Source organism: Cnephaeus nilssonii (assembly GCF_951640355.1).
Source record: "Cnephaeus nilssonii genome assembly, chromosome: 13".
Classification (NCBI taxonomy): domain Eukaryota; kingdom Metazoa; phylum Chordata; class Mammalia; order Chiroptera; family Vespertilionidae; genus Cnephaeus; species Cnephaeus nilssonii.
Window position 1 is genome coordinate 24,915,288 of NC_137084.1, and position 11,861 is coordinate 24,927,148.

Consider the following 11,861-nt stretch of genomic DNA (forward strand, 5'->3'; position numbering starts at 1 on the left):
CTTGTGAAGATTGAGTTAATCCATAAAGTGTGACATTGCCCTTCATTCAGCATTGCACTACTCTAGAGGATAACTAGACACTATTTCTATCATGCAGATAAGATTTGGAGGCATAAAACGGTTAAGTAACTCGCTCAAGATCATAGAACTAGCAACACCTAAGATCAAGAGCACTCTTAACTTCAATGCTACACTATTTTCTTGATTAACAGCAAAGTTATAGACTGAGGAAAATGCAGAATTTTGAGAAAAAAATATAGTAATGTTAGAGCATTCATTGAATAGAACAGAGGCTAAAAGTCAGCTAATTTGTTTGATTATTTTTATTTATTTTTTGCCATGGGCACATTTAAAAGTTTGGGACTGAAACTTAAAAAGAAGAAATTTAAGTATGATGAAAATATTTATTACCCCCAAACTAAAGTTTTGTAGTTCTGTGATCTGCCACTTTGAAAAAGCAAAGTAGAATCAGAAGTGAGAGGTAACAATTTTTAACCAGTTGTTGTTGTTGTGTGTGTGTGTGTGTGTGTGTGTGTGTGTGTGTGTGTGTGTGTGTCTGATGACTCTCCTGATGTGTAGGCACTAGCAAAAATGGCAGGCTAAATATATAACATATGTGCAGGTTTGGTAAAAATGAAGCCAGCATATAAAGTGGTCCAACTTTACTTCTTGAAATTGCCACACTTTTACATTTTCTAAATTTATAAATGCTAAATTTAGAGTCCAACTGCCAATGTTATAAAACCCACTTCTAGTCTGCAAGAAAAAGTAAGCCTAGTTTCTGAGAAATGAAAGTTTTTCATTCATTGAAGAAAGCTCATTCTACTTTTACTCTGTTAGGAAAAAAAAGAAATATAAAGAGGAAATTTACTTTAATGTAACTGCAGAACATTGTTTTTCCAATAGTAAAAAAGGTATATTTTCCTTAATTTTTGATGTGGCAAATATACTGAAAAAAAAAACATGAAAAGGAAGGAGACTGTAATAATTCTTCCTGGAATTAGATTTGCTTTAGGTTTTCAAAAATATCCTCAAACGTTTTAAATGTTTTTAAACACATCAGCTTTTTAAAAATGTAATTAAAAACACATGGCCAGGATATTATTTATTTAAACATTTTTCTATTTATTATTTTTTTAATCGAGGTAAAATTGGTACATAACATATTAGTTTTAGGTATATGGCATAATCATTTGATCTTTGTATATACTACAAAGTGATCCCAACAATAAGTCTAGTTACCATCATCAGCATATTGACCCCCTTCACTCATTTTGCCCATCCCCCAACTCCCTTCTTCTCTGATAACCACCAATCTATTCTTTGTATCTATGAATTTTATTTTGTTTTGTTTGTTGATTTTTTCTTTAAGCTTCTACATATAAGTGAAATTATACAGTACTTGTCTTTCTCTGTCTGACTTATTTCACTTAGCACAATACACTCTAGGTCCATTCATATTGTCACAAATGGCAAGATTTCCTTCTTTCTTTATGGCTGCCTAGTATTCTGGTGTGTGTGTGTGTGTGTGTGTGTGTGTGTGTGTGTGTGTGTGTGTGACATCTTTATCCATTCTCATAGGTTGTTTCCATATGTTGGTTATTGTGAATAATATTGCAATGAATACAGGGTGCTTATATCTGTTTGAATTAGTGTTTTGGTAGAGATTAAAGAACAGGACCACTGACCTCCTATCCTACAGGTCGATATATGTTTCTCTTGAATACAGATTCTACCCCCATCCTCTCTGCTACTTCCCTGGTTTAGGCTCTCAAAGTCTTTTGCAGGATCATTTCTAGGCTGTGCTATGGTCACCCTGCTCCCAGTCACTCCCCAGACCAGTCCATTCAACACAGATGACCAGGCCAGGACCTTTCTACAACACAGATCCAATCACTTAACTGTCTTTTTTAAAATGAATACAAACCAAGAACCAACGAGGTACAGTGGAGAAGGGGGAATGCAACAAAGCTAAGGAGACATTCACAAACATGTAAGCGTTTAAGAAATTATATGCCTTTGGTCAAAATCAGAAAGATTCAACTCTGAAACTGTAAAATGCATTCTAAAAAAAAGCAAAGCAACCTTATTATTACATTTATCAAGATCTTAAATTCATTTCTCTGGCTTTATAACATAAGCCTGAGAACTAATGGAGGGAATAATCCTGAGCTCTATGTTGAGAAACTCCTTTGCCGAAGGATTTAGGACTGAGACTCTTAATAGGGCACTTAAGCCTCTTCATGGTTTGGCCCCTTCCTTCGGTCTTGTGGACTAATAATTTTAACTTTACCAGCATTAAACTAATTGCAGATTCCTAAACCTACCCTGCTATTTTATACTTCTGTGATTTTCCACAGGCTTTTTTCTCTGTTGAGAATTTCCTCACTTTCTATCTTTGCTTGACAAACGGATTCTTCAAAACCCAGCTAAAGCATGACTTCCCTTTGGGGACCCTTTCCTCATCTCTTCAGATTCCTTCCTCTATGTTGTAGTTAACCTTCTATGCGTACCGTCATGGACTTAAACTAATGTATTTTACTTATTTGTTTCCATGGCTCATGCACCCTCCTAGACTTGGTATATCCTGGAGGACAGAATCCATATCTTTTTTTTTTTTTTTAAACTTGGTATTTCCTTAAAGAGCTTCAAGCACAAAATAGGTACCCAATCTATGTGCTACTAGAGAGGACATTGTGAGAGATGATTATTAGCCACGTCTTCCTCCCAGCTGTGCCTGTCCCATGACAAAAGCCTTTTCTGGCTGATTATCATCTGCCTCTTCAGTTTTGAGTTCCACAACCAGTGCCAAGGGAAGATCAAGGGAAAGTGGTCTGCATCTTGACGCCAGATTTTAAAAGGCTCTCCTCACTCTAAGGAAAGCGCAGAAGAGGAGGAATTGCCACCGAGGACCGAAAACCCAACAAAGGCCTTTCACAAATGTCACCGAGTCTGTTTACATGTTCTGGAGTACAAATGTTTGAAAATATGCAATGGCAGTAAAATAACGTGTCAAGTTTTACGGGCAAAAAGCCATAAAAGCCATACTCTCTAAAATGGCCCATTAATTTATTCTTTAACCCACTGACTGCACAGCTTGAGAATATATTTTAAAAATCTGATCTTGTTTTAAACCATTAAAATATTTTCCAGTGTCTAAATAGCAGCCAGTTCTCCTTATATTATTCATGATTGCTGTGTGACCAGCTTTTTCCACTACTTAACTGAGTGTAGTATCATTTCCATTTTGCTACTGCCTGATAGCATTGAGAAATGTAAGCTATAAACTGTGCTCGTCAAGCAATATTAATGGGAGGGGGGTGGCCATATCCTTTTACAATGCTTAAAAGCTTAAGCTGTAATAATAAGAAGTTGGCTTTTATTCCCTGAAATAATTAAAAGAAGAGCCTGAAGGAAATGAAAGTAAAATCCAACAGGATTACAAAATCAGGGCAGGGTTAAAGAAAAATATTTTGAGTGCCAGAAGAAATTTAAAATAAATAAAAAAATAATAATACATTTGCGATTCTGCTATTTGACCCAATTGCTACTCGGTTATGTAACTGGAGAGTCCGTGAAGTAACTAGCAATGCACTAACTGGGGAAGGCAGGGAAAACATATTTCCCTGGGTACCCATATGGATTCCGCCAGCTGGCTGGGCTTGAGAAAGAGGAGAATGATTCCTGGTGGTTTAGACAGAAAGCACTGGAACAAAATCATGTCAGTTGTCAGAATGGTGAGGCTAAGGGACTAGAGGGACCTAATTCTTTTATTTTTTAAAATTTTTATTGATTTCAGAGAGGAAGGGCGAGGGAGAGAGAGATAGAAACATCAGTGATGAGAGAGAATCATTGATCGGCTGCCTCCTGCACCCTCCCCCCCCCTTATTGGGGATTGAGCCTACAACCGAGGTATGTGCCCAGGACAGGACCCTTCAGTCTGAAGACGGACACTATATCCACCAAGAAAAGCCTGCTGGCTAGGGACCTAGTTCTTGACAAGACTGGCCTGTACTTGAAGTGAAAGGAACAGTCATACCTTGTTGATAACCACAGGACAAGGTCAAGCTGTGTGGTTGAAGTCAATTAATTAGTAACATTTCCATACCCAGTAAACTGTTATAAGTCTAGCATTTAAAAGCATGGAGAGTTACCGCACACATCTGAGATGTTCAGAATTGAAAGGAGTAAGGTACTATCTCTATCTTGGGATATGACCCAAAATTCCCAGAGAGGTGTTACAAAATTCAAGGAGCCTGGTCAGTTGCTCAAAGAGGCAGGGGTCCAATATTTCTGGTTAACAGTGGAAAAGATAGCTCAGGAAAACTTTCCTTGTTAGTGTGTTTGTAGAAGTTGAGGTTCTAGAAAATACATAAGAATCATCATGTTTCTAGAATTTGCCTTTGTCCCACATAATCTTTGATACAAATCTTCAAAATACACAGAGAGTGAATTATTAACACTTCCCACTTCTCTCTAGTGCCTCTTCTTTAGCTGTAATTATTGTGTATCTCCTAAAAGTCACACTTTAAAAATACCTATATTAGTATTTATTTTATTTTGTCTCTCTGCTCAAGAATGAAGTCTTTTTTTTTCTTCCATAGCATTCATTAATGCAGATTTCCTGAACATTTATGTGGTCACAGGTTCCCTTGAGACCCATATAAATTCTCCCCAAGCAAATGTGCTGTGCAGACTTATACAAACATACACAAACACACACACACAGACACTCATATAAACACATCATGGGGTTCATGGATCACACAATTTTATCTGTGGATACCAGGTTAGGAATTCCTGCTTTGTTGATTTGGTGTTATTCTGGGCTTGGGTCAAATTATTAAGAAGAGCAACTCTGGTTTGTTCTGCCAGTATGCAGCGGACACTTTCGGAATATCTGCTGTGCCAGATTTCACAGTATATGACAAGGATACAAGTTTGCTGTATTTCTTTCCTTCCTGTCTCTTGAGAATGTCTAGAACGGATCTATATTTCTTTCATCACTATCCAAATGACCTGTGTTGGTAAGTCATTAGACATTCCACATAAATTACCATAACATTTTAACGAAAGCACAAGGGTTTGAATTTGATTCTGAGCAAATTTCTTCCCATACGAGTTTTAAATGACATTGAAGACCACGACAAGGTTACCTGGAAAAAACAATTCTCTTTGGAGTTTTTCTCTGGCCTGCTGTGAAAAGCATCTCTTCTTCAGCCAGTCAGCTTCAAATTCACTGTAATGTTCGCTTGGCCATGTGATAAGAACCTTATAACACAGAAAGCAAATATCACCTATATGTATATTATGCTTCTATATACTCAGTTCTCCACTATTACCCTGTTTCTGAATGTCATTTAAGATAATCAGGGAATCAGTTTTTCCCCCTTTTTGCCTATGTATGCACAGGCATAGAATAAGCTTTTGAAAAAATAAGATCCCTGAAAGCCACTGGGATCTACCTGAGTTCTGAGGCCCCTTAAATGTCACACAAGCAATAAAACCTAGCTAGACCTGACATTCTTGTTCTATATTCTCTAAACCTATGATTTCCAAACTTTCTGCCATGACCTGATGTTAGAGTATCAGAAATAGTAATGATGTGACCAGGCAGATAATAATAATAGCACAAAATAACACCACGTTGAGTGCCTGCTGTATAATGAGCACAACAAACATAACTCATTAGTCCTCATGCAACTCTAGGGAGAAGGCATTACTATCATTGACATTATTTCAGGTGGGGAATGTAAGAGTAAATACTATTTCTATGGTCACACAGCTAGCATGCAGGGAACCCTGGGAGTAAAGTGCTCGAGTGGAGATGAAGACAAGAGTGGGAGGAAGGTGACCTGGCTGGTCATATTTGCTTCTCGGGTAACTATCCTAGTATTTGGAAGAGAGAAGCATAGGGTGGTGGCCACATCTAGTTTGTGGTTTTGAGAGCTATGCTTTTGGGAATTCTAGAACAAGCCTTGTACATCTATTCACTAATTTTGAGTGCTTACTATAATGCTGGGCACTATGCTAAACATTTTATCCATATTATCTCATTGAACCCTCACATTATCGCTCCGAACAAAGTCTGTTAGTATCCCTGTTTCACAGATGAGTTAACTGAGGCCCAGAAGCATTCTTTTTATTATAGAAATAGTTGGTTTGTGTCTTCAAGGCTGTCAGTCACTAAAGGAATAATGAGCAACACTAGATTTTATGAACAATAGTCGTAGTAATAAAAATAGTAGTAATAATAACAGAATCTTTCAGTTACTGAGCAGGCTTACTTTGCACCCAGCACTACCCAAACCCGATGACATGTATGATCCAATAATAATTCATTATTTACATTGTTGGAGATCAACCCCTTTATTTATCTTGGGAAGGAAGGGAGAAATGGTAATTTAGAGATAATTACCCTTTTTCTGTCAAAAGACAAGTCTTTAATACCAATGTTCACATCAAGAGATTCCACGAGAAATTTCCGTGCTTTCGCAGAATCCAGGTAGCAGTTGGGGCACTGGCAGTTGTCCCTCAGCCACACGGCAGGGTAGAAGGACTCCGTACCATCCTGCCAGAGAATCTGCATCAGATGAGCCCCATCCAGCACTTCTGCCTTCTGGATGGCGCAGTGCATGTTTCTGGTCCTCGCAGGTAAATCTCGTCAGCTACCTGCTATGGCAAATCAGTGTTACAAGGCATAGCAGGCAGATGGGGTCTGAACTTGACCTCTAAGAGTGTAAACAATTCAAGTAGACCCTGGCTTTGGCTATTTGCTCATCTGCCAGAGTTTGAGGTTTGACTTAGCAGCGCTGGGACCTTTGTCCTGGTGAGAGTATTTCATATGTGGTAAATAGAAACACATTGACTAAAAGTCAATAAGATAAACATGCTGAGTCAGGATCCAAAGAATTCCTTGTTTCTCTCACAGTCATTTTAAAGAATAAATTCAGAACCAATGATGTGCACTTTTAAGTTCTGTTTGTATAAAAGCTCTGGAATTTTTGTAAGAGAGAAAAATGCTCCATAGACTGAAAGCACAACAATCATACTTGTACTATTTTAATGGATGCCTAATTGTACATGCCATTAAAAAAAAGAATAGTTTATTGATTTTTAGAGAGAGAGGAAGGGAGAGAAATATCATTGTGAGAGCACAACATCTACCGACTGTCTCCTATATGCCCCCTACCAGGGATGGAGTCCACAACCTGGGCATGCGCCCTGACTGGGAATTGAACTGGCAACCCTTTGGTGCCCGGGAGTATACCCAACCAACTGAGCCACATGGGCCAGAGCTGCACATGCCTTTTGAAAAAAATGTTTCTGTGACACAAAATTACTAAGCTTGTTCTAATAAGGAGAATATTAATGCAATTTTAAATTTTACTTGAAGAGCTACTCTAATCCAATACATTGTACTATGTCTATTCTATCATTATTTTCTTTAACTTATATATTGCATTTTCTCAATGTGATATAGAAGTTCCTGGGCTCTGCAAAGAATGTGTTTGGTTTGTTTGCTGAAGATTTTCTGTTTGAATAGAGTGCACTTTGAGATTTTGGTTAGTTTACTCTAACCTTTTCATGAGTACTTTCACGGTTTTCCTTGGGAATGCATCACTTCTTTTTATTAAGAAATCCACCAAATTTGAGAAGATGCAATATTGGCAGGAAAGGGAGTCAAGTGAGAGAGAGGCACCATGTGCTGTGGACTGAGCACCTCAATGTTGATTCTGATTCCAATCATGGCTATAAATTTGACCTTCAGAAATCATATCAATGTTTTAAATCTCACTTTCTTCATATGTCATTCTCCAGGAATCTAAACTTAGGTGGAAGAAATAGAATTTATACTGAAGAAGTAGAACTTCTTAATTTCTTTCATATTATAATTAGGTCATCATTAATAGAAGGGGACATGTGACAATAGAAACAAAGCTTCATTGTCTTGGGATGAAGGGGAGGCAGACACACACACAGTGACTGCTTAACAAGTATCTTCTTTGTACCAGGCACAGCAATTGTCCATGGAGGGTTCAGTGACAAGCAAGACAGAATAGCTCTCCATCTTTCTTAAACTCATAGATAGAAAAACTTGATACATCATTAAAAGAACTTAAAAAATACTTCCCACAACATTAAAACAAAACAGCTTTTAGGTCATTGTTTTACATATACTTCATTAGCTTGGATAATGTAGTCAGGTTATAAAGGAGGGCCAAGACAAAAAAATAAAAAAAATTAAAAAAAGGGGCCTCTTTTTTCATTTAGCTAAATCCCTCTAAAGTTATCTAATGATGAAAAGGAAAATAAAATTCACTGGGATTCTTGCTTATTCCCATTTGGGAACTCCCATCTATTTTCTCTTAATAATTTATATAGCTACAGGAGAGCGCTGTTACCTAAAAAATCATCAAAAATCTAATTTAGTTCAAACCTGGGTATTTATCTCAGATTGAAAAAGAGGCCCTCGGGAAGTCCCAGTGTCAGTTTCTCTGTGGAAGGAGTAGGGAATTTAGTTTTCCTGATAGAAGGGGCAGTTGGCAGGTTTTCTCATAAGAATGGTTTCCAAGGACAGTGATGGTTCCAGTAAGTCTGGCATAGTGTAACCAGTCCATTAAATCACACATGATACACATGGACAAAATGAAAAAGTGTAATAAATTTTATCTAAGTCAGGAGTTGGCAATAATTTTTGTAAAAGGGCAGATAGTACATATTTCAGGGCTTGTAGGCTACATGTAATCCCTATTGTGTATTCTTGTTTTATTTTTTCAAACACTATAAGAATATAAAAGCTATCCTTACCACATGGGCTGTAGAAAAATAGGCTGTAGGCCATATCTGGTGGAGGGTTGCCTGTCTTTGGTCAAGTTACCTAAGTCATGCTTTCACTACAGTGGAATAGAATCACGCTTAACTACAGAAAACGGCCCTCTTTTTCCTCCTCATATATCAGGTTAAACCTATTCAAATATATACTAACTAGAGGCCCAGTGCATGATTGAATCATGCACGTGTAGGGTCCCCTACACGCTTTCGCTTTTCGCGGTGGAGCTGGGTGCCTGTCCGCTGGTGCACCAGGCCTTTCAGAAGCCTCCGGCTCGGCGGAGGCTTCTGAAAGGCCTGGTGCCGGAGCAGACAGGCACCCAGCTCCCCCACTTTTGATGGTCCGCAGCCGCTGAGGGGGGCTACCCTGCTGTTGAGAGACGCAGGGGGCGGGACTCCCACCCCCTGCGCCTCTCAACGGCCGCTGAGGGGGGCTGCTGCGGACACCTGGCTACCCTGCCGTTGAGAGGCGCAGCTGGGTGTCCGCAGCAGGCCCCCTCAGCGGCCGCAGATCTGGCCGTTGAGAGGCACAGGGGGAGTCCCACCCCTTGCGCCTCTCAACAGCAGGGTAGCCCCCCCTCAGTGGCAGCGGATCTGTGCCTCTCAATGGCCGGATAGGCCACCCCGAGTCCCGCCCCCCAGCCTCCCGCCGCCCAATCGTGGGTGTAGCGGAGTGATGGTAATTTACATGTTACTCTATTATTAGATAGGATTATCTTTGTGCCTGTTGCACTAGAGGGTACAAAGATCATCACGAAGTTCTAGACCTCGGGGAAAAGAAAGATAATTATGAAAGTCAATAAAAAATAAGTCTGGGCGCAAATGGCATTTATACTAGTAGTTGTCTGAGAGGCTCCAGGACACCTCCTTAGAGAAAATGGCAATTTGAGTAAGCCAAAAAGGCTTTGTGATCAATGTTGCTGAATGCATGTTGATTCCATCTTATTTTTTCCTCCCTCATTCTTTTTTTTTAATCCTCACCTGAGGATATTTTTCTATTGATTTTTTTTAGAGAGAGTGGAAGAGAGAGGGAAAGAGAGAGAAATATCGATGTGAGAGAAACACATCCATTGGTTGCCTCCTGCACGAACCCTAACCAGGGCTGGAGCCAGAGAGGAGCATGCAATCGAGATACATGCCCTTGACCGGAATCGAACCTGGGACCCTTCAGTTCACAGGCCGATGCTCTATCCACTGAGCCAAACCAGCGAGGGCTTTTCCTCTCTTATTCTTTAGCACAAGCATGTGACTAGTAATTTGCTATATTTCACAACTTCTTTTTGTAGCCAAGGTTAGTATGTGATATGATACTGGCCAATGAAATATATCTGAAAGTGGCTGCATTTAGAACAATTTAAAAATAAGCAGACTTAGCTGCCATGTGATGTTTCCCCTTCTTCCTGCCTGGAATATTGATGTGGTGTTGGCAATGGAGCAGTCATTTTGCAAACATGAGGCAAGAAGCAGAAGATTAAAATCTAAAAGTAGCCTGGGCTCCCCATGGTTCTCTGAAATCATATGCCCAGTACTGGACAGTCATGTCTGGACTTGTTTTTACACAAGAAAAAAAATAAACTCCTTATGGATGTAAACCACTGTCTGCCAGCTTTTCTGGATATAGATAGGTTGGATCACAAGCAGAAACATTTGTGAAAGGTCATTCCAAGGAGAGGGGGCAGAATGAGCCAAGGAACTAAGATTTTCTAAGTTTGAACAACAGAAAATATTTAGTTTTAGGGGGAGCCAAAGGCTATGAGAGACAATACAGGTTAAAAGAAATTAAAAGGTATGTTGTTACCAGGTCAAGAAGCACTAGGCACACAGGAGTTTGGCCTTTATTCTGTTAAAAATGGAACATTTAAAATATTTCTTCCAGGCGGGAGATTGACAAGGGAGATGATACTGAGTATAGTGTATTGGAGGCAGGTCAAAACACTGGAATTAGAGAAATTGTTTGGAGTTTTAGCAGTGATGAGGTTAAGAATAAATGAGAATGCTGGGAGTGGACGTGTAGAGGAAAATCTGGGAGGAGAGGTGTGAGCCACGTTGCAAAGTTACATTTGAAAGTGTTCCTCAGTGTTTGTCCTCATTAATTTCTCTTTGGCCCTTCTATTAAAAACCATTTTATGAAGGAGAATGACTTTGTTTTCTGATTATATAAGAAAACAATTCTTTGGTGAGCTTGCTTAAAAAGAGCAATTACAATAATCTACTAATGATGATCAAGAAATGCAATGCAGAAGGCAATTGTTCACATGGACAGCCATGTGAAAACACGGATGTGTTACCAGGCATATGGTTATACCAAGATTTCTTCTAGTACGAGACTATGCTTTTTCAGTGAGTGGAAAGCAGACAAAGGGGAGATTCTGGTTTCCCAGCAAATAAATATCCACAGGCATGATGGAGAGCCCAGAGGCCAAATAGCAGCAAGAAAAATTATTTACATATCTCCTATTTTGTTTATCTGAGTATTCTTTTTGGTACTTAACCTATTTATAAACTGATGGATTAATCACTTGCTAAGATTACTTGCCAAGAACCAAAGGCAAAAACATATCTTGAAATATCAACACTTGAGGAAAAACCTTTGTAGCTTTCAAGCACATCTTCTTTACCCTGAGACCATATTTAATTTTTAACGTACACTGTACAAAATAGCCAAGGGAGGTGTAAATACAGCGTAGGGAATACAGTCAATAATATTGTAATAACTATGTATGGTGCCAGGTGGGTATTTAAAATATTGGGGGGACTACTCTGCAAAGCATCTGATTGTCTAACCACTGTGCAGCACACTTGAAATAAATACAAAATAATATTGAATGTAAACTGTAATTGAAAAATAAAATCTTAAAAAAATACATTTACATATTGGTCCTGGCCTGTTAGTTCAGTTATTGTAGGCTATAATCATGCCCCCTTCATCCTCTCTCTTCTCTAAATCCACTCAGTTTTTCAGGCGATTTTTCATAAGATGTGATATCTAGATTCTGCACCTTTCCAGTCTATAAGTGTTTTTCAAAACT

At 38.9% G+C, this 11,861-nt stretch overlaps 1 protein-coding gene across 1 annotated transcript in view; it reads right to left on the minus strand.

The window, feature by feature from the left end:
• The window catches only part of BBOX1 (gamma-butyrobetaine hydroxylase 1), a gene marked incomplete at both ends in the record, with an annotated part of 45,059 nt that extends 38,422 nt beyond the window's left edge, over positions 1-6,637 (minus strand). Inside the window, 2 exons of the mRNA XM_079788810.1 lie at positions 5,157-5,271; positions 6,419-6,637. Coding sequence (XP_079644936.1) covers positions 5,157-5,271; positions 6,419-6,637 — 334 coding nt within the window. The remainder of the gene's footprint in view (positions 1-5,156; positions 5,272-6,418) is intronic.
• Between the last annotated feature and the right edge of the window lie 5,224 nt (positions 6,638-11,861).